At 38.7% G+C, this 23,526-nt stretch overlaps 1 protein-coding gene across 1 annotated transcript in view; it reads left to right on the plus strand.

The window, feature by feature from the left end:
• Nucleotides 1-22,294, plus strand: part of phactr1 (phosphatase and actin regulator 1) — a gene marked incomplete in the record, with an annotated part of 155,879 nt that extends 133,585 nt beyond the window's left edge. Inside the window, 11 exon segments of the mRNA NM_001142167.1 lie at nt 156-317; nt 3,478-3,675; nt 5,344-5,662; nt 7,231-7,448; nt 8,147-8,303; nt 11,008-11,063; nt 13,801-13,862; nt 15,031-15,171; nt 15,632-15,708; nt 16,578-19,163; nt 20,861-22,294. Of these exon segments, the coding sequence (NP_001135639.1) occupies nt 156-317; nt 3,478-3,675; nt 5,344-5,662; nt 7,231-7,448; nt 8,147-8,303; nt 11,008-11,063; nt 13,801-13,862; nt 15,031-15,171; nt 15,632-15,708; nt 16,578-16,593 (1,406 nt within the window).
• Between the last annotated feature and the right edge of the window lie 1,232 nt (nt 22,295-23,526).

The raw sequence follows: 23,526 nt of genomic DNA on the forward strand, positions 1-23,526 counted from the left end.
AGATCTGGCAGCTTTGCTGACAATGATTTGAATTCCAGATGTTGCTCTGTTTAAATGAGGACAGCTGCTATTTGTGAGTTTTCCATAGTAATGACATTGTCTATGCCTTGGCCAAGCTAGTACAATAATTATACTTTCATGTGTTCCTTTATCAGATGGCGACTTACATAATGAAGACGGATTGATGGAGAATGGCCAAGCTGTTAGCAGCGGCTCCTCAATGCTTCCCATCATAACAGAGCTAGAATCGACTTCTATGGCAGGAGATACTTGTGCATATGAAGTGCTTCCAACCTCTGAACTCATGGATGGGACAGGTATGCTTTCCCCTAATAGAGCAGGCAGTTCACTTTCATGGACCCCACCATCTCCAGGTCTAACCAAGAGAAGTTTGATGCATTACCGATCTTTCTCCTATAATCCTTAGCTAGGCCTCTGTGTTCTGTTGTTATATAATGTAACATAACAAGTAATGTTATATAATGTAACAATAACAAAACAGACTTGGTTAAGAACATTGTTTTCTTCCTGTGTATGCCTGCTTTATAAAGTTGCACTAAGATGGGACTGTACCTGTTCTGTGCCTTTTCTGTACCTATCATCAGGTACATTTTACAGGGCTATCAGGTTACAAATCCTAAACATAAACATACAAATTCTGAGGCACAGTGATGTTTGCATAATGAGTTACAAAATATAACAACCAAGACCTATAAGTAAATAAATTCTGAATGGAATGCGCAACCAATATGTATTGAGCTGAAATATGTTAAAGTGATACCTCTGCAATAATATTTTTTGTTTGTGAAAAGCCCAGGTATTTGACAATGCTTTATAGTGGGGAGATACAGCTATGACCGACAGATAAAGTATTTATTATAGGGTTAAAAGACTGGGGCTTATTTATTAAAAATTGGGCAAATTTGCCTGTGTGCAGTAACCTAAAGAAACCAATTACTGATTGTCTTTTTTCAGCTAGCAGGTAGAACAATGATTGGTCTCCATGGGTTACTACCCACAGGCAAATTTGCCCAGTGTTGATAAATGACCCCCAGTATGTTTGCCCTGGTGCAGTAACCCATAGCAACCAATAAGAAGGTAGGTCATTTGTTTCAATTCAAATTTTCATAAATTCTACTTGCAGATTGGTTGCTATGGGTTACTGCACATGCGCATATGGATATGTAATGAAAGTTTGCCCAGGAGCAGTAACCTACAGCAACCAATCTGCAAGTAGAATTTATGGGTCACTTGTTTAGAAGCAAACATCTTATTGGTTGCTATGGGTTACTGCTCCTGGCCAAACTTTTATTACTTATGGGGGTTAGTGCTTTTTCTTCCAGTCTGTTGCAACATGAGAGTCAAGACAAAATATCTGATTTTTTATTGTATTTTAATGATCTCTTCACCAGAGCATTGCCATTATTTTATTAACCAGTTCCACAATTCCACAATTATTGGATACAGCAGCTAATTTTGTCACAGAATTATTGTACTTTCTGTGGATTATAACCTCTTCTGCAGCTGCAAAGGCTTCAAAGGATTCTAATCAGCCACTCAAATAATGTTTGTCTTTGAATCAGTGAGGACACCTGGTGGGAGGTTTGGTAAAGACAAGGCAACGCTGCCTTCATATTATTCATGCTGTTAGTAAAGAGTAACTGGAAAGGCTGCACAATTTCTATTTCTTGTGTTCTGTAAAAAAAAAAAAAAAAAAGAAGATAGAATTGATTAAGAAGGATGGTTTGTCTGTGTATGAGAAACCTCTGTTGGTAAAAATATTCCTACCATTTTTTTTGTCACAAACTTACCCATACTGTCCTGAGGTTGAGTGCCATGTCATTTTAATGCTTGCTTTAAAGTATCCTTTGTACAACGTTAGGTAATAGGTAGGCGTATGCACTGTATAGTCATTTTACCAATTCACTTGGAGATGCTTTGCCAGTTTGCACCCCCAAATAACCGCATTTCATTCCTGATTTTGTCAGTGCAGGCAGCAAACAAAAGTATGTTAGTGATGCCCTCAGCATTGCAGGTGTAGGTGCTTGAGAATAGCACTAGAAAAGCAGCCATAAATAGGGAAAATATGTTATGCCCTACTACAAAATAGTAAACAAGGATGCTGCCAGTGTCTATTACATGTGCAGGCCTTGTTTCTAGAAGAAAGGCTCTCTAGGTGGCACTGGCCAATATCCCTCTTTTTACAGTGGCTACATGTCTTTTTTGTCATCCAATGATTAAAAAAATGTTCTTGAAAACCTGTTAGATTAGAATAACTGTTTGTGTTGTTTCTACTGTATGATCCACCATTCTGATTCCTTGTTAACTGGTGGGAATATAAAAACACAGACATGCAAATACAAGCTGGAACAATATTAATATTAATAATAATATATTTTTGCATTTTTTGGGAAGCATGGGTACTCATTAGGTACTCATAGTTTTATAGGTAAAACCTCCTCAGTAAACGTGTTATGGAAGAATGAGGTTAGATGTCATTTAAATAATGTTTATGATGGAGTTGTAGACTTGCCCACATGGGAGAATGTGGAAATTGGATGTAAACAGACATTTAGAATTGGACAGTTTGTATGGAGATAGTAGACACACAAAAGAGGTCATCTAATTCAACAGCAGATCAGCCAGTGTTAATAATAATGGGAAGTTAGGCTATAGTGTGCTCACACAGAGATGAAACATGGGTAACCCTAGCAACCATTTTGAAATATTTGATTTAAAAAAGCAAGTAATTAAATGCTGCCAGACGATTGGTATTATTTGTTGGTTATTATTTGTTGGAACTGAAGCAAACTCCGCACCTGTCATTAAATAACCCATAATGCTTTAGTCGGTGGCGTACCGCAAATTTTTTTGCTTTGTCCCACACCCCTGGTAATCTCAGGTGACCCGTGATGCAAAAAAATGGCGGGTCACCTGTTAACCACCCCCTACAGAGGCAGCTGAACCCCCCCCTCCCCCCGCAGAAACAGGGTCTGCCACAGTCCATCTATATGAACTGGACAAAATACTTAAACCAAATCCTGTACTACTTACCATAGTACAATTGCAATGTTAGCCTGAAGCCAAAACTCCAGAGGGGCTTAGAGCTGTCGCCATCCCTTCAAGTGAGAAATTCATAAATATCATTTAATATTTCTCCAGCCTGCTTTCTCTTTCCTAATAGTGATTTAAGTGAGCATAATATTGGTCCTTTCAGACATTTTGTATAGATAATCATTTAAACTTGATATATATTTTTGTATTTGTTTTTTGTCTCTGTTCTCCAGTACTATACACCTTGGTTTTATGTTTTTAGTGTCCACAGTCTTCATATGTACAATGATATTTTGAATTTTTGTCAAATTTTTACTGACTGAATAATTCACTGTGCACTAATAAATCCCATTTACTAACCCATTGGTGTCATGCTTGTTGCTCCTTTCCTTGTAACTATGTTGTCTATGATATGTGTTTTAGTATCTGAAGATCTGTCGTCTGAGCCAGGATCACTGTCTCAAGATCCATCATACAAGCCAGCCATGCTACTGCCCCCAAAAAAAACTGTGGGTTTCCCAGTAGACCAAGAGGACACCCCTGTGAAACAAATAACACTCCTTAAGCAACCCCCTGCCCTGCCTCCCAAACCTATATCCAGAATTGCCAATCATATAGCAGGTAAGAAGGGAAGGACATGTGAAACTTATCTGCTCCTCTGCGGTTTTTCTAAGGGAACGTAGGACTGTGCAAAATTTGCCCCAGCCTAGTGAACCATAGCAACCTATAAACCATCTGTTTTCATCATTCTAACTAAAGTAGACCTTTCAGTCTAAGTGCTAATCAATTACTATAGGTTACTGAACTGATTTGAACTGTTACTGTATTACTTGCCTAAATATGATTAGACTTTTGTTCTACATGAGTATAATATAGAGAATAATATTCTGAGACAATTCATTTTTTTATTTGTGTTTTTTTCTAAATTATTTTACCTTTTGTTCAGCAGCTCTCTAGTTTTGACGTTATCTAGTTGCTAGAGTCCAACTGATCTTAAAATTGTAAAAATACATACAGTAACATGTTTTGTTCTGAGTTCAGACTAAATTATATTCTGGTCCCTTATATTTATGAATAACATTAGCCTATAAAGGTGATTGTAGGGTTATAGTTACAATAATATGGTGAATAACTTGTGCAAGATGCAAGAAATCTCCATAAATGGACTTACTGGCCTCTGTATGGGGCCATCAGTATAGAGCTCACCCAGATATCTGCAAGGGAAAGGGCCACATCAAGCTGCATTTACTTGAGAATATACATGTTTCCCTGTGATCCAGTCTTTGGGCTTCAGACAATCAGTTCATCCCAAATTGGCCTGGAACAGATCTTTGCACATAGGTTCAGCTAGAACATGAGTCTGACACAGGTACTCACATTCAGCATCCCTGTGTTTACTGTCATAGGTGTAAGTTCTGCATTCAGCTGTTTATCATAGCTTTCATCTGCTGTGTGGTTCCTCTATTATAGAATTTATTCTTGGGCTATGACAAATGGCACCAGTTGTAGCCATTGCAGCTATTTGTGGTGGCTACAAAACATCATAAAATACCCTGCCACAGGCAATACTGAATATGTGTGTTTCAGTAGAGACAATTATCAGTATTTTATATTTTGTAGCCACAACAAGTAGCCCTGTGTGTCATTGCCTTAGAGAGTTGTCTGCGCTACAAAATGTATAACTTTATGTTACAGCACCATAATTTGTTGGATGTTTCAACATACAGTATTATCCTGTCTGCTATAATGTAAAGTCTGATGAGATCAAATGAGAAACACAAGTGGCTCAGACTTTATCTTGTCACATGGAAATGTTACATACTGCATTTGAGTCTTTTTTCAAGTAGTTACTAGATAGGAAACTAGAATGTAACAATATGCCTATGTGCAGCTATATCTGATATGTTGTTCAAACCTAAAAGTGCCAATCTTTTTTGTTCAGTGCTGTTATATAAAACAAGAGAACAAATTGTCATTCTAGGTTTCTTTCGAAGTAAAATAAGGGAGTTGGTAAAGGCATTGAAACCCATATACTTTGAGTGAAAAAGCACACAAAACTGTGAATTAAAAATGGCTGCAGTTTGTAGATAGGTGTAAGATCCTATAATTCTGGAGTGTAACCAACCACAACTGAATCACAAAGTTGCATTTAACCTGTGTCAGGTTTGGACAGGAAATGCTTCTGGCTCTTAGTCCAATGGCTTTTACATCTGTCTTTTTTGATTCTCTGTTATGATGCTAAGGTGACCCCTAACTAAGACATTAATCAAAGTGCTGTGTTTCCCCCAGACTCCGGTGCACCTGTGAAACTGCCTTGTATGCCAGGGAAAATGTCTCCTCCACTACCTCCAAAGAAAGTCATGATTTGCGTGCCATTAGGAGGGACAGACTTTCCACATGGTCCATATTCCAGCCAGAAGAGCTCCCAGCATCATCATACTGTGCTACCATCCCAGTTAGCAGCTCATCAACATCAGTTGCAGTATGGTAGCCAGCATTTGTCTACAGGATCCAGCTCCATACCCATTCACCCATCCATTCCTCCTGGGTGCCGAGTGATTGAAGAGCTGAATAAGACACTCGCCATGACAATGCAGAGGTTGGAAAGGTAAACAATGACATAGTAGCTCTAGTCCATACATATGAATGTATGAATGCACTCTAGTTTATACATGAATACATCAGAAGACCCAAACCATCTCTCTAGTTAAACTCACTACCTATTTCATTCTTATATAGTATGAGTAATGAGCCATTGGCTAGCTCTTTACTTTGCCCCAGCCATATGCAAAAACATTACAATGAGATTAGCTTCTGCACAGCTCCAGGCACATTCCTAAAGCATATCCAGGAAAAACTAGACGGCATCTTTAGAAACAGCTCCAATGCTGCACTCCATCCTAATATCTTTTATAATAAAAATACATCAAAAAGCATTTGAAATATAATTGTTCCATATCTTTATCATGCATAACTGAAAAGGTTAAAAGCTGAAAAGACAAATGTGTATAAAGGCTTTGCAGTCTTGAGTGTTTCTTTTTAGCACTGCAGGATCTAAAGGAGAATTAGGGTAACTATGGAGCTCTGAATTACTGAGCAATCAGTATGCCTTATATTCATTTGTCCCATTGCCAGTATGTTGCAATGGTGAATCAGACATGATTGGTTTATGTCAGCACTTCTTTTCCAAAGCCTCTGGCAAACTCTGCTGACCCATTACACATCTCTCTTCTTGCTGCTCTTCTCACAACTATTTGTGGAAATAAAGATTTTGCTGAATTGCATGAATTTTTCATACAGTAACAGCGTTAGGGCAAATACAAGAGGCCAGACATTTTGAGATCCTTAAGAAATACTCTTTGGGTGTTGAGGGAAAAAATATTTAAGTAAGGAAATGCCATTTCATTGAGTATAAATATTTTATATCTTTAGCAGTGACTAAAATATAAGGGGGTTATTTACTTTTCTCTGCTAATTTGGTGCCAGGAGCAGGGCATGGCATAAGGAGGTGCAGGGGAGCCCTGTCTTTACCATCTGCAATAGTGCACATGCATGTGCATGTGGCTGTTGTGAATGGCATGCATGTTGGCTGATGTGTAGGGTGAAGGACAGAGAATGTCTTGCTGCCTTTTTTGCAAATTTTACAATACTTTCCATAACATATATAATCCCTAAAAATGTAAGTTTTTTATTTTATATATCGTTTAGAAAGAATAAGATGCTTTATGTTACAAATCCTAATTATGTAATTTTATATAGCAAGCCAAATGGAGATCACAAGGTAACTGCTGAGGCCATATAAATAAAAACCATACATAAGCCTAGCTACAGTGCAGAAATGCTATAATTCCAGGTAGTACAAACTTTTGATGCGGGTTCTGCTTGATGTAGTTGATGCCGGATGAATTGGAAATTATAGGTAGCTGGTTCCTAATAATATAGACTTCTAAAGGTATATGAGATATGTGTGAGACTTCAATCCTCTGTGGAAAGTAGTACCACCATAACACAATTGTTATTACAGCTACTTTTGATATCAAACATCATTCTGTTCTTGCTGGACTATAACACCGTTTATTGTAGTTTGTTAAGAACATGCATGCACAAGACCATTTTGAGGCTTACTGTACTTCAGAAAACAAAGAAAAAAATGTAAATTCTTATCCGTTTGTTTAGCTCTGGTTTGCACGGAGGGGAGAGTATGACCAAATCAGGACTCAGCGGCTATTCCGACATGAGACAAGTGCCAACAGTTGTTATTGAATGTGAAGATGACAAGGAAAATGTGCCTCATGAGACAAGCTATGATGACGCTTCGTGCCTCTACTCTAGAGAGGACGATGAAGATGATGATGAAGATGATGATGAAGATGATGATAGCTCACTATACACAAGTAGGCTAGTTTTTTTGTTTTTTTTAAAAAAAGAAAGTGCTGATTCAGGCTTATACTTTGTTGATAATTTGTTGATAATGTATCCAATCTAACTGCTGCTGGAACAGTTGCCCGTTGTATAAATTAGATGCAACTGCTCAGATTGGTTAAAGAAGCACTGGAAACACTAACTTTTATTACCATCAACATACAAGTTGCAAGTATGTTCCTTGTACAAAAATGAACAGCTTCAATCACACGCCAGAACCATTAGCTGATGTCAATTAAAACAGTTTTATTCATTCTTGTCCAGACGTCTTTCGTGCACGTGTGCGTGATTGAAGCTGTTCATTTTTGTGCATGGCTATTGCTCCTTCAAGCTACGGGTTCGGGGCTTCTGGCACTCGGACCACCAATCGGTAATGGTGAGTTTTATGAGTCGTTAGACGTTCTTCCTCTTTACAGAAAAACTTGAAACAAGTGACAGACCCGGGGTCCTATGTACACCCGGGTCAATACTAATTTTGGGTACAACTCCACTTGAACTTATTATTATTTTTTCACTGGCATACTTGTTTGCTACAATTATTTTAATTATAAGTTTTGATTTTTGAGTTAGTCTCTTTTGCATTTTTTGTTTTTGATTTAATGCAAGTATGTTCCTTACCTAGTCTGAAGGTAGTTCATTTTACCAGCTTTGTTTTTCTCTCTTTGCACAGATTCTCTGGCATTAAAGGTCTTACGAAAAGATTCATTGGCAATAAAGTTAAGCAACAGACCCTCCAAGAGAGAACTGGAAGAAAAGAATATCCTTCCCATGCAGACGGATGAAGAGAGGCTGGAAACAAGGCAACAGATTGGGACCAAGCTTACAAGGTATACTGAATGCAGCATGATGCTAATCTTTCACAATATGGGTCACACTCAAATTATCTGTAGCAAACAAGCATAGGTTCATATGTATGATTTTTGGCATCATAGAAAATAATAGGAAACCTTGCCCTGATGCCAGTGAAGCTGGAAGAGAAAGTAATCTTCCCTGACCCAATGTACCAGTAGTATAAACCTTTCTGGTTGATAAATAAATTCATATCTATATGGATCTGATATTTGCTAATAACATTAAGGGGTAGATTTATCAAAATGTGAGCTTAATACATACAAATTCACCCACATTCTATTTATTCCTATAGGATTTTTAGATGCATACCTGTCAATGGGTAAATATTAGAACTCACCGTTTGATAAATACACTTCTAAAAATCTCATTGATTATATTTTGGCATGTTGGGTCCACAATACCTTAATCCTTATACATATTGGTTTTTATAGTTTTGGTGTGTAGAATCCTGGGCATTTAGTATCATTACTTACTGCATAGCAAATGAATCAGGATACAGTTTGTATGGCCTCACTCACACAAATCAGCCCAGCGTATGGAGACACCCAGCCTGGTTATGAACTATATGCTTCTCTGCTTTATTCACTACATCGGTATACAGAATAGGACACATCTCACTAACCATTTTTATTTATATACTTTTTTTAAAATTCATAACTTTTTAAACAGTACCTGCATTTTCACACATTTTTACAGTAAAAGTATGGGATCCCTTATCCAGAAACCTGTTATCAAGAAAGTTCCGAATTACAGAAAGGCCATCTCCCATAGACTCCCTTTAAGTGTCAGCTTTTTTCATACCTTCTTTGAAATAAGCAAATAATTCTAATTTTTAAAAGGTATTTCCTTTTTTTCTGTATTATTAAAACAGTACCTTGTACTTGATCCCAACTAAGATATAATTAATGCTTATTGGAGGCAAAACAATACTATTGGGTTTATTTAAATGATTTTTAACAGACTTAAGTTATGGAGATCCAAATTATGGAAAGATCCCTTATTTTGAAAACCCCGGGTCCCAAGCATTCTGGATAACAGGTCCCATACCTGTATAAACAGAGCTTATTTGACCTTCTTTTCATCATATTTACATATATATTATTGCTTGTTGACAGGCACTCACGTATCAGTAGGTCCAAGGGAGCCTGGGTGCAGTTCCAAAAGTGTGAAGAAAATACCTAGAGAAAAATGTTCCGCACTCACAGGTCTTAAATGAATTTTAGAGGTGTTTATTCAAAACAACATCGAACGTTTCGGCTGCCTCTGCAGCCTTTCTCAAAGACTTTTTGCTGCGGAGGCAGCTGAAATGTTAGATGTTATTTTGAATAAACAACTCTAAAATTAATTTAAGACCTGCAAGTGCAGAACATTTTTCTCTAGCTACTTATATATTATAATATGCTGGGGTAGCAGAGCAGAAATGAGAGGGGTTTACTGATAAGTTTCTCACCAGATAGTAAATACTAATATTGTGAAGTGCCATGTGCTAAGCACAAGTATCAAACTGTCTGCCTGTTGCTTAGTCCCCAGAATGAACTACTGTGCCACTAGACTGATGAAAAATAGAAGTCAAAATGATAGGTGACATCTTTACCCAGCAGACAATTTTCCTTTTCCTTACATGTACAGAGGCTATGCAAGCCAGACAAAATATGCTTGAGACTGTGCTCTGTAGTCTAACTCCATTTCCTACATGAGGTTGGTATTTCTCCCACCCTATTATCAATAGTATTAATCCTATCTATGAGAACTGCTAACCTCATATGGGAACTAAAGTTAGACTTCAAAACACAGTCTCAAGTATATTGTATTTATATAGCCCCACCTATGTAAACAGCTCTGTACAGAAGCAAAATAAATTATTGGAAGACTGGTTATTACAGTCATAGATAATTATCATTATTATTAACATATATTGATAAAGTGCCAACATATTCTGCAGTGCTATACAATAAGTGGGTTTCATACATTGGACGTACAGAGTAACATATAAAGCAACCAATAACCGATACAAGACGTGAAGAGGGCCCTGCCCAAAAGAGTTTACAATCTACAAATAATAAAAAAAAATCATGTACCATCTGAATACTAACACACGAAATGTGTTTAATATTGTCTTGCCCATATGACAAGCCAGACACTGTACAGTCAACAAATGTTTTAATTATTTGTTTTATTTACTGCAGCCCCAAGCCCCTAATAGATGGTGAAGTACCAGTGTCATAAAGAACTTAGTTACATATTACATTTGACACCTAACATTCTGCTTTCTTTCTTCTGGAAGCCTTATGATAAAACTACTTAGCTGAATTATTAAAGTAGATAACCTTTACACTTTATGTGGCTGTGTAGATTTCCACATATTGAGACGGTTTATGCTGTAAGGAACTTCACTATTTATCTCTATGCGTGGAACTTGTGAAAATCAGGAAATGCATTACAAGCAGAGGAAATGGTGCAAGGAACATTACATGTATGCACTACATTTTATTTTGTTTAGTAAGGATGGGTTTTATATATTTTTTACATTTGTGAAAACCTGGATTCATGTTTGCCTGGCTGTAAGAACTGCAGAGAAATACAGAAAGGTTATATTACCATAGATGGTGCAACTCTTATAACTATTTAGTTATATTCACTGTGGAACATGGTCCAAAAGCTTGCAATCTTTTTTCGTAGGCGGTTAAGCCAAAGGCCAACAGCAGAAGAGCTGGAACAAAGAAATATCCTTAAACGTGAGTAACTTTATTTGATTTCTGTTATAATGTGTTTATTAGATAATAGTGAATTGCGCTGGTTGTCTGATCTACTACACATAGGGTTTAGTTAGCTTTTTTTACTTCCATAGAGCAGTTCAACCATGCAAATATATTTTCATTGAGCCATCAGTATAATGTAAATTAAATTTTTTTAATACACAAGAGCCATGAGAATAATGTAAATTATATTGCTATAAAAGGTGCTTAGTGATGTCACTGGTTATAATCAGTGCTTACTGATGTAATTTCTGTCGCATTATTCACTAAAAGTTTTAATAAATAATGTGTCCCCTGTTGAATATATGAGGATATCAGAAGTCACCTTGGAGTTCCATGACCTTTATAAAAGCACTCAGCCTTCAGCCTTGTGCTTTTATATTGTCATTGAGCTCCTCAGTAATATATATTATATATTACAATAAGGGGGTACATAATTCACTGGATAATCAGAACTAGTGATGTAATTTGTTGTCACATGTCTCACACGACTAAGACGTGCATTTTAAAAAAATTTTTACCCCTATTGAAAAATATGTGGATATCAGAAGTCACCTTGGAGTTCCATGTATAGAGTACCAGCCAGCTACCACGTGCCTTAATAGGGCCATGGATGGAACTCCTCAGTGACTTCTAATATCCTTTTAGTTTACGATAAGGCATACATTTTTCCCTGTATATGGTCACCTTAAGTAGCCATTGAGATCGGGAATTGGGGTAGGGTTGGATGAAGCCTCTTCCTTTTTAACTTATAAAATGTTAACCTACATGAAAACATGAGCCATGCTAGGGTCAGAGATACATAGCTCCCAACTGTCCCGATTTTAATTGCTCAGCCCGCAATCCCGGATTCTTACGGAAAAGTCCCTCATTTCCCTTTGATCTCCTGCACTGAATGCTAAAAAAGATACAATGTTTCTCAGCTTAATTAAAAAAGTAGCTTTTGGCAGAGAACCTAGAAAACTAAACAAGCTACAGCTGCACTTAGATACAACTGTAACTAATAAGCTGAATAGGTCTCTTAGGGGAACTGAGATTTGCAGCTCAAAGGGCAATTTCACCTTCATTCCGAATACTCTTTCCGAATCCATAGAAATCCTTTAGTGTTCTGGCCACAGGCTTTGTTTCCGCAGCACCATGCTCCAACAGATTTGCATGCATGCTTACTGACGCTGAACATTTAGGCAATGCACTGCAACTGTCACAAGACATCTGTTTAAGACAGTAGGTGCTGTTGAAGACAGACTTCATTAGTAATCTTCCCTAACTGGCGCAACACTATTTATATTATTATTATTGATATCAGAGTATAACTGATGGTAAACACACCTTCATCACTAGGTGCAGCACATTAATCCCTGTTCCCTTTCAATGATCTGTACTTAAAAAGTCATTCAAAAGTATTGGGTTTTATCATTTTTACAGTCATTTGAACATTTTAATAGCAGGTCATTAGAAGTAGACAAACTAATAAGTGAATTGCTGTGCTTCTGTATACGTCTATAAATAATCTATTCAAATACCTAAAATATTTCTTAGATCCGAAAGAGGAGTTTAAGAAAATGTTAAAGAGATACTGACACCAAAAATGAAACCTTTTTTACATCTGTCATAACAATGTCTTTGTATGCTATTTATTGATGCTATAAAAGTATTTGTTAAATTCTTTTACATTCCCTATCTGATCCCATGTTCCTCTATGAGGGGGCAGCCATGTTTGTGCAGCAGTAGGCCGTTAGCATTAGAAGCTATAACCAACAGGCTGAGAAGGGACAGCCAGGTTAGCAAAACAGTCAGGTTTAGGAATTTCACGTAACAATTACTTACAAAAGCAGCCCTATCAGCAAAAAATTATCACCATGACATATAGGTAACTTTTTGTGTAGGTTCATATTTTAAAAATTAGTTTTTTCATGTCAGTATCACTTTAAGGCAGGCACTGTTAGGGGCTCTGTACTTACCTACAGCTTCCCAGTTCCTTGCTGTCCCTGCTGTGGTGCACAACCATAATGGGTGACCTATGCCACTGTGACCCTGCATGGCTGGAAGAAAGCTGTGACATATCAAGTGTGGAATTGTAGAATCTTTCTGCCCTGACCTTGGCTTGTTGTTTGGAATCCTGAAGCCCTCACTTGGCTATGCTTGGTAGCTTTGTCCTTCCATTTAAACCCTTAAAAACTTAGACCAAGTTCGAATAATGCTCACCTCAGGAAGTTCTTTGGGGTTTCAAGGGCTGGCAAGCCATAAAGTAGACTGATTCCAGACTTTTGCATTGGTATATGGAAATGTAACATATGCAGTGCCTTTGTTATAAATTCTTCTGGTATAAGACACTTTGGCCTCTCCTGCAACCCATAGAGATTCCTATCATTTTTCCCACATGAGTAGTAAACCTCAGGTAATTAGCTAGGCTGTGCCTAAGCATTGAAGGTATGTGGACAGTTACTTAGTCTTGCAAAAGAAAAGAAGGAGCCAGCTTTCAAAACATACAGTTTCTGCTCATTGAAAAGATGAAAGAATGGCTTACTTAGTGGACAAGTGGCAGAAGAAGTAGCTAATAGGTAAAGGAAATAGGAGTTGTGTGCAGTCTAAACTCCAATTAGGCTTCAGTGTTTTGGCATTAGAGAAATGTGCAATTATCACACACAAGTTGCAGAATGTAATACTAAAATAAATGGCTAAGTTTGGATTTGCTAATATTGTACATTACTTTCAGCTCGAAATGAGCAAGAGGAACAAGAAGAAAAGCGAGAGATTAAGAGAAGACTGACACGCAAGGTAAATAATGTGCTAAATAGCATTAATGCATATTAATAATCCCCATAAAAGCAGCACAGTGGCAGCTGGCATCATGGCTACTGGTAAGAAAGTCCAATATCACAGCAGTTAGATAAATCCTATACATAATAGCAGGTGTAGAAGGAAGGCCAATAAAGAGTTAATCTCAAGCTGCAGGCATACCTTCAGTTCTCTCAATAGTGCCCTTAAGTCATATTTCTCCAGTTCAGATGATCAGAAGCCTCATAGGAAAAAAAACCGCTGAGCTCTGTAAAGAAATTTCCCATAATGCCTCGCTCCTGAACCAAGACCAAGACCGGTGTACATGCGCAGTTTGTAAGACTATGAGGAAGCTTCCTGCTGATTGCCTTAGATCACACATTCCTAAGGGGGGGGGGAGTGAGTTCTTGAGGGAGGGGGGAGCAGGATAGAGGAGAGAGCTGCGTGTCTCTGGCACAGGATAACAAAGAGACAACAAATCCTGTTTTTTTTAGCAGAGAACTCAGTGCAGCGTTTCTGTGAGTGCTTACGGCTGTATTTACATAGACCTTTCTGATAAAGCTTACTTAGTGTTTACCTTTCCTTCTCCTTTATGAATAATAAAAGAAACAAACAAGTTTAGATTGGATTTTTAAAGACTGATTTATTGAAAAATAAAGTATATATTGCTAAAGCCAAATAGGTCAAAGTCTACTAGTAGAAATGTGGGGGTTCAGGTGCACATCCCAAAGACTACAGTTTAAGGTGGTAAACCACAAGCATCTGATCAGGCCCAGATTTGTGGAGAGGCCACAAAGGCCCGGGCCTAGGGCGGCAGAAACCTGGGGGCGGCATGCCGCCCCGCCGCACCAAAATCTAAAAAGTTTTGTACCCATATGGAGCAATGGGGGGACTTCTCCCCACTGCTCCGTATCCAAGTTTGGCCCACTGCGCATGCGCGCACAAGGCGCCCCCCGTTTGCGCACGCAAACCCCTCTCCCCCTGTATCGCGCATGCCCACTCGGGGGGGGGGGATGCGTGCGACCGGGGGCGGCCTCGGGGCGGCCAATTTGGAAATCCGGCCCTGCGTCTGATCATCTTTCCTGAGACCAAAGGTCTCTATCATATGCATTCCATTGTACTAGACCCAGGAAAGGTAAATAATAATTATTAATATGTATTTTTGCAGCTTAGTCAAAGGCCCACAGTGGAAGAACTACGAGAGAAAAAAATCCTTATACGTTTCAGCGATTATGTGGAGGTGGCAGATGCACAGGACTACGATAGAAGAGCAGACAAACCATGGACTCGACTAACAGCCGCTGACAAAGTTTGTGCCTCTTTTTACTCATTATTCAGCATTTACTGAGCTTTTCATTTGGTTAACAAAAAACAATGATATAATAAAAGAGACCACAATATGTTTGCCAAAAATAATTACTGCAAATTAGTTAAGTGTAAATTTACTAAACTGGCAAGTTGCATTTACTATTCTGCTATTTGAAGGCAAATAGAATGGGGAGGATAAAAATTTTACTGCTTACAATTCCTTAATTTCCACATTTGAACGCATTATGGGGTGTATTTATTGACATGTTGGCCATAGCAATCAATCAGAACTTTGCTTTTTTTTCTAACTTGTAGGTTACTGTCCAAATCTAATTGCTGATTGGTTGCTATGACCAACATCACCAGTGATATTTGGCTCCAATGTTAACACTCCCCCATGTGTGGAGACATATTGAAACAATACCACTTACACAATTGTCTACTGTTTATATTTATAACAGGCAGCTATTCGTAAAGAACTTAATGAGTTCAAAAGTACAGAAATGGAAGTCCATGAATTAAGTAGGCATTTAACAAGGTAAGTAAAAGTCATCTTCTTGTGTTTTATTGTCTCACAGTCTTAATGTTTATGTTACAATGAGTCTATTTTCAGTGGTGACCAAACAATGGGGAGTTGGAGCAAGATACACAAGTTAAACTGGCCATACAGTATAAGATCTGCTTATTTGGTGAGGTAGCCAAATAAGCTATGCCCCGATATGCCAACGTAAAATGGGCCTTATCGTTCTAATTTAATCGTTTTCCCTAGGGCCAAATTATCACATTACAGTGAAGGGAATTAGAGCCATCGGGGAGAGGACTGCATCAATAAATTGTTGAGGTGCTCAATCCAGCGGGAAAATCAAGCTTGCCCAATTAACATCTGGTCTTTTTTCGGGCAGATATTGTTCAGATAGTACCATCAGAGGACCCCATACATGGGCAGATAAACTACTGAATCAGTCTGAATCGGTCTGAATCAGCAGCTTAAATCTGCCTGCGTATGGCCATCTTTATTATCACCCATATCAATGGCATGACAGTCCTGTATATCCTGGGTTTTAATCTTGCTGTACTGTGTGTTACCAGTGAACACAATGTCGATCAAAGAGTAAACCATAAATGTAAGTTCTCTCTAGCATCAACATTTAGGTACCTGAAAGCTGTCATAATTTTTGTTTTACAGAAAAACATTTGGTTAATGGTGCAGATGCTTAGATAGAAAATACTAATATTATATAGCTGTAGTGGTCGCAGGTGCACTGGCAGTGCTGTTCTCTTACTGCTGGTAAACTTTATAATAGATATAGAAAATAAGTACAATATTTGATATACTATAGAAAGGCACACATTTCTTCTTTACTTTTACATATTCTGTTTATTGATCTAATTATCTGTCTCTTGCAGGTTTCACAGGCCCTAGCATTCAGTTCAGTACTTGAATACTTACCTATTGAAAAAAGGGAACCACAAGTGCTGGTATACTTCATTTCTCTTTTACTTAAATGTAAATCTTCAGAACTGCCTTCTTTTATCAAGAGAAGAAAAACAGCGTTTGCATACTCTACATTGATGACCCCCATCTTCACTAAACCTTCAGGAACTGAAGGGGTGTCTAATGGATCGTGTCATCAGCCAGCCTGTGGATCTGTCTTGTCTGTACGAACTCAGCAGATGTTGTTCTTCCTCGCATCTTTGGACATCAGCATCTCTTGTCTCGCTGTTGTTTGTGATTCAAAGGATAGAACATGCAAAAGATTCCAGAGCTGATTAAGTAAAACAGACCTGTGAAGCTTACATCAGCCGTGATGCATCAAAGCCAAATCTACGTAGGCTTGTTAGTAAGCAAAAAGAGAGAGAACGTTGCACTAGTTTTCCTCTGTGAAGCATTCCTGGTTTATAAGGGTCACATCTTCCATGCCTGTGACTGGTTGTTGATTTTTCAGCACATTGTGTCAAATGGAATATGTGAAAGCCTGTCAAAAAAACCGAGAGGGTTGAGCAAATGTGGCTGAAAGGGCAAATGTTAATGTAGCTTTGAGACATTTGTCACCAACCTCCTTCAATTTCTCATCTTCTCAGTGGTAGAGTAATCAGGGTCAGTGAATTAAAACTCATGTCAAGCACTCATTGAACAGATACTTCAGAGCTGCAAATCATACGTCAGACTAATGTGGCCCCAGTCCCATTACCGGAAGTCTGCAGAACTCTGTATATGATTATTTAACCTGTACTGTGCATTTCATCGTCTCTCCATATAACAGTCTTGCTTATTCTGGGGCCACTCCTTTGCTTTTTTTTCTCATAAGCATACTGTATGTTTGTATCAAAGGGGCAGACTTGTCCTGTGATCTTTTCATACCAGCCTCCTTACATTTCTGTTCTTCAGGTTCTGATTGTGTCAGTCTTTGGGAATTTCATGTCATTATATTGTGCCTGTTCTGTGACCGTTAAGAAGCATGGCTCCTATGATGATCAGTGGTGCTTTTATACACACCTTTCTGTCTGGTAGAGTTCAACGCTGAAATTCTATCGGCAAGAGAAAGAAAAGCAATAGTCACTGAGCCTGTCCGGATTAGATGGAATAACAGGGAGATTTCTCTACCTTCTATTAATGCCAACACATGAGCCACAACTTGGGGTCTCTTATTTATTTCTTTGGAAATAAATAGAATTTCCTGTTCTTCCATTACCTTTAATTTCATTGCCATAATTGTTTTAACAATGAGCCTTGATTCAGTGAAAGGCACGGTCATTTAAGGAACCAACCACCGTTTGTGTTAAAAAATTAAAGTGCCACTAAAAATAATATTGTGGTGTTGCAGGGTATATAGATCCAGGTTAGAAGATGAGGTTTAAGCAAAAAGAATAATATTTTAACAAAATAAAAAGCCTCCAGGGAATATATTCATTGATAAACTCATTGCATTCTTCACAGATGAATGCGAATGCTAATACAAAATGGCAGGTTGGACAATATTTCAAAAAGTGTGCGTGTGTGAGAATTTCCAGTGTGTGTTTAGTGATGTTCATTTCTGTGTTGTGTGCTTTGGAAAACAAATGCAGGTTGCTATTTATTGCCCCTCAGATTCCTAGTGTTAGTACTGCAGGAACAGACACCAGTTATGAACCGGCCCTCGTCGCATTTTGCACTTGTGTGTATGTAATGGCGGCTGACTAGGGCTGCTGCTGCCACATAAAACTATATTTAGCCGAAACCTTTTATCTTATGGAACCAAACATTTCAACGTGGCTGCTCTGATATTGTTTGAACTCGAGTTTTGTTTGGAAAAGAGCCCAACTATTATATTAGTGACATTATGAACTGACTGCTTAGGCCAGGGCTCTTCCACTGAAGGCTTTAGGCCAGGGGTGGCCAGACTTTGTCCCCGGGAGATCCACTTTTGACTCCTCCCTCAAGACGCACGTCGCCTACGTAAGCATTTCCATTAAACGCGCTGCACTTCCGTATCCCCAGGCTTTGACGCAGTCTGCCCGAAATTCACGGGGGATCGACTTGTGGACCGCGATCGATGTATTGGCCACCCCTGCTTTAGGCTGTGGCTGGACTAGTGGTATTGCTGTGAGGTGCTTGAAGTGCTAGTTCAGAGATAGCTGCAGAATTCTAGGTGAAACAACAATGGTTCTGAGCGCACCCCTAGATTCGTAGGGGGAAAAGTTATTTATTAAACCTGCTTTTGTAAATCTGAGCCCTACTTGTATTCATGTAAAAATCTGGTATTTTGAGATAATAATGGTAATATTGTTCCACCTGCTTCGGAATAAGTGATGGGGTGGGAAAGAGGTGGTTTAGCACAAATAAAGAATAATAAAGCTGATAGGTATCATACCCAAGCGATATACATGCTATTTCCAGTCTGTGCTCGGGGTGTCACAGAATTCTACTCTCTGGGTAGAACTAAGGAAAATGAAACTAAATGAAAGGATGATGTGTGTTTATTCATTCTAGTACCTTCTGCCTTTTGGATATCAAACAGGAAAGGTTCTGACCAATCAGCGATGTCTTAACTAGAATTTTGAAGGGGTGGGGAAGTCTTTTAATAATATACAGATAATGTAGCCTGTGACTATAAGGATTAGTGTAAATACTTTCCAAGTTGAAATATTAATAAAGAGGTAAATAATTTGATGTTCTAACGTACTCCAAGTATTTCTGTACTGTAAGCATGGCCTGGGCAGTGTACTAACCCCCACTTGTAATAAATGGCAATAAGTTTGCCCAGGAGCAGTAACTCATAGCAACCAATAAGATGTTTGCTTTTAAACAGGTGACCAGTAAATTCTGCTTGCTGATTGGTTGCTATGGGTTACTTCTAGGCAAACTTAGTGCCTTTTTTTACATAACCTCCTAAGACCTTGTCAGACAACTCTGTTCTCCCACCAGCTGTTCAGGGTTCCTGATTGACTGAACAGCAACTTCAGGATTTCAGTTGGGTTAATAACACAGTTGCATATGACTATGATACGGAGCATAGAAGGGTTATTAATCCCTTTTATATCTTTATTATATATTCTGCAGGTGCACCATTTGGATTTAGTTAAGGAGGAACAAGTTACAACATTCAGAAAATTGGCACAAATTGTGACATCTTTTGTCACGCGTAGCACGCAGTCTGGGGCAGCTTTTGGCACCTGCAGTTTGGAACATTTTTGCCCAATATGATGACCTCCATGCTGGGCCAAACCTTGCTGACCATCTCATTTGGCCCCTGGGCTAAGGATCAAATCATAATTTAGGCCTATGCAGACCCACTGGAAAAAGACCACATAAACAGGCTGCTGCTTGCCTGTATCGATTTTCTAACCTGCCTGATAGCTATATAATTGATGAATGGCTGCTGTATCACTGAGCTAAGGTGACCAGATTTTTGGAGCAAAATCTGGGGACAAAGATAAAAATGGCATGCCCATTTTGACAGACACGCCCCCAATAAACAACTTCAGTTTTATAGATACATCCTCAGTAAATATATAAATCAACGCAGAGGCAATACCATGTATAATACTCCCAGAACTCATAGCAGGGTGACACAGTGGCAATACCATGTATAATACCTACAGAACTCATAGCAGGGTGACACAGTGGCAGTACCATGTATAATACGCCCCAGAACTCATAGCAGGGTGACACAGTGGCAATACCATGTATAATACCCCCCAGAACTTATTGCAGGGTGACACAGTGGCAGTACCATGAATAATACCCCCCAGAACTCATAGCAGGGTGACACAGTGGTAATACCATGTATAATACCCCCCAGAACTCATAGCAGGGTGACACAGTGGCAATACCATGTATAATACCCCCCAGAACTCATAGCAGGGTGACACAGTGGCAATACCATGTATAATACCCCCAGAACTCATAGGGTGACACGGTGGCAGTACCATGTATAATACCTACAGAACTCATAGGGTGACACCGTGGCAGTACCATGAATAATACCCCCCAGAACTCATAGCAGGGTGACACAGTGGCAGTACCATGTATAATACCCCCAGAACTCATAGCAGGGTGACACAGTGGCAGTACCATGTATAATACCCCCAGAACTCATAGCAGGGTGACACAGTGGCAGTACCATGTATAATACCCCCAGAACTCATAGCAGGGTGACACAGTGGCAACTTCATGTATAATATGCCAGACAGTACTAACAGTATATTATTATGAGCGGACACTTACTGGGGAAGCAGCAGGTCAGTAACGAGCTGAGATGTACCAACACTAAAATTTGGACTGTGTAACAGGAATGTCAGCCAGGAATGATAAGGTTAAGCAGATAAGTGTCTCTCTGACCAAGAATAAACAGAGTAAAGGCTTCTGTAGATTGCTTCTGTAGGACTCTGGTAGAACTGGGTAAAGGCAGGAAGCAAGCCTGACCTGGTTACAATTAGTTTGATCCCTAAATTCAATTCCGTCTTGCTAGCACACTTAAATATATGAGAAATGCTGTTCTATTTGCAGCAAGCAGAAAAAAAGGCTGATATGTCCAGCTGGTTTAATTCCTTTACACCCATGAGCGCTCCTTTGTTTATAATTTGCATTTCAGTGTAGAAATCTGTGATAAATATACCAGGCAGCAAGGGACTTTAATCATAAAAATATGGATGGTCACACAGATTGCTTACCAACAGATGCTTCTCTTGGTACCTCATGCCTTCCTTGGCTTGGCAGGGACAATTTTTGAACTTCCAGTATCAAATACTCAAATTGATAAATGTCCCTGTTGTTGGGTAAGCAAACAGAAGAAGTACCTGCCTTTTTTACCCCCCCCCCTAACTTTGTGCTCTAGTCACATGCCTCTTCTGCCTACCCCTAGTCCCTGCCCTGGCTGTCACACTATATACTACAAAAGGCTACACAATATCATTATTGCTTGGATGCAATTTTGCTAAGTTTAATATTGAGCCTTCATAACCCCTGTTATTGCATTTAGTGGATTTAGCCACTAGTTCAATTCTGTCTCTAAACTGAGCCATGTGTTTTCCTAATATTTCTCTGTAATGTTACATATTTTTAAATATAGCAGGGAGTGGTGTGATTATAATAGATGCCTAAGGAAATGTCTGAGCACCTAAACTTGTTTTTTTTCTTTATTAGAAAGGCAAGTTTATTTGGCACTGGTGTGTAGTTGTGAGCAGATTGTGTAACCTTGGGAATAACCTTGATGCTAGAGGTTACACAGAAGAAAGGGTACTTTTTCCACACTAGCCCCTACCATTCCTCTGCTGTTTAAATACATTTAATACGTAAAGGGCAATAAGAATTACAAAATCTTTTTGTAGCCTCAAATTCAGTGTTGAGCAAGCACTGCAGGGAGGATGGTGGCTACAGTCTGCCCGTGAGTAGCCCGAAGTGGACATTTTGGGAAACTGATGAATCCATTATCCTGTAGGTGTGGGTTGCTTTTAAGTGAGGCACAAGATGAGCAAACTTCCGTATGAGTGACTGATGGGAGGGTTTTATTGTCATTGTTCATTTTAAGGTCACTATTTTTATTTGTATCGATTTGTGTTTTACTAAGGGAGACATGAAGCACTTATATGTTCTGCGGAGGTAAGCTGGATGAACTATTTCAGTGAATAAAGAATAATCTATATTTGTCCTGCTGATCTTCTCTTTTATTTGCACTCAATGCTCACTGTAAGAAGGGTTGCCGAATAAATGACAATAATATACCAAACACGGTATAACAAAAAACAAATCTCCAGACTAAATTTTAAGGAACCATAAGAATAAAATACTTGAGCTAAGTACTACACAATCAGAAGGTAACTCATAAGGTAAAAATAGAGAGGGGGTTAAAGGACAAGGAAACCCTATACCCCAGCCAGGTGCTGCACTCCTTGCCTGACGTAGCTTGGAGGACTGCCCAAAGGGGAAGAAGGCGGCCTCCCTGCCATAAACTCCCCTGGGCCAGTGTGGTATTTAAGGAAGTGGAGCTCTGGGTAAGGCCTGGAGCGACCAATTAAATTCCATGGGGGTACCTAACAAATTGGAAATTACCTTTCTTTGTCCTTCAATGTAGTATGCAAAAATATAAAATATTCAGCATTCATTAAACTCTGTGATGAAAATATCATTATCTAGGCATTATTGTTTGTCCTAGTGTTTTTCTTTATACCGGGATCTTTTTTTAAATGGGATATCCACCCAAACACAACTTTAGCTTATTGAATAGAAAACACAGTTTCAAACAACTTTGCTATATTCATCAATTAAAAAATATGCAGCCTTTTCATGGTTTTTTTATTCAATAATATGGTTTGGAACAGTTACCTAAGTTTCCCCCTCCTCCCTGTTCTTCTGCTGATCTGGCTGACTACTTTGAGACTCCAAAAAAAATATAACAGTAGTCGACTGTCCTCAGCCGGCACCCTCCAAATCCCACAATTCCCTGCACATGTGATGCATTGTGGATTATGTAGTTTCTGCATGTAGTCTGTAAGCTGCGGAGAAGTTATTACAAATTGTAACATCAATATTTTAGTCCCTCCGCCCCGCCAGGATTTTAAATGATGCAGAAGCAAGAGAACAGAAGATGGATTTCAGCTTATAAAAATGGTATTTATTTATTCATACTTTGTGAAGGAACATAATACAATGATATGTATATTAAAGGAGAAAGAAAGGTAAAAACTAAGTAAGCTTTATCAGAAAGGTCTATGTAAATACAGCCATAAGTACTCACAGAAAAGCTGCACTGACTTCTCTGAAAAAAGATTAGTTGTGTCTGTTCTGTTCTCTGCTCTCTCCTGCTCCCCCCTCCCTCAAGAATGCTAAGAACTCACTCCCTCCCCTTAGGAATGTGGATCTAAGCCAATCAGCAGG

This window comes from Xenopus tropicalis, chromosome 6, assembly GCF_000004195.4.
Source record: "Xenopus tropicalis strain Nigerian chromosome 6, UCB_Xtro_10.0, whole genome shotgun sequence".
NCBI lineage: Eukaryota > Metazoa > Chordata > Amphibia > Anura > Pipidae > Xenopus > Xenopus tropicalis.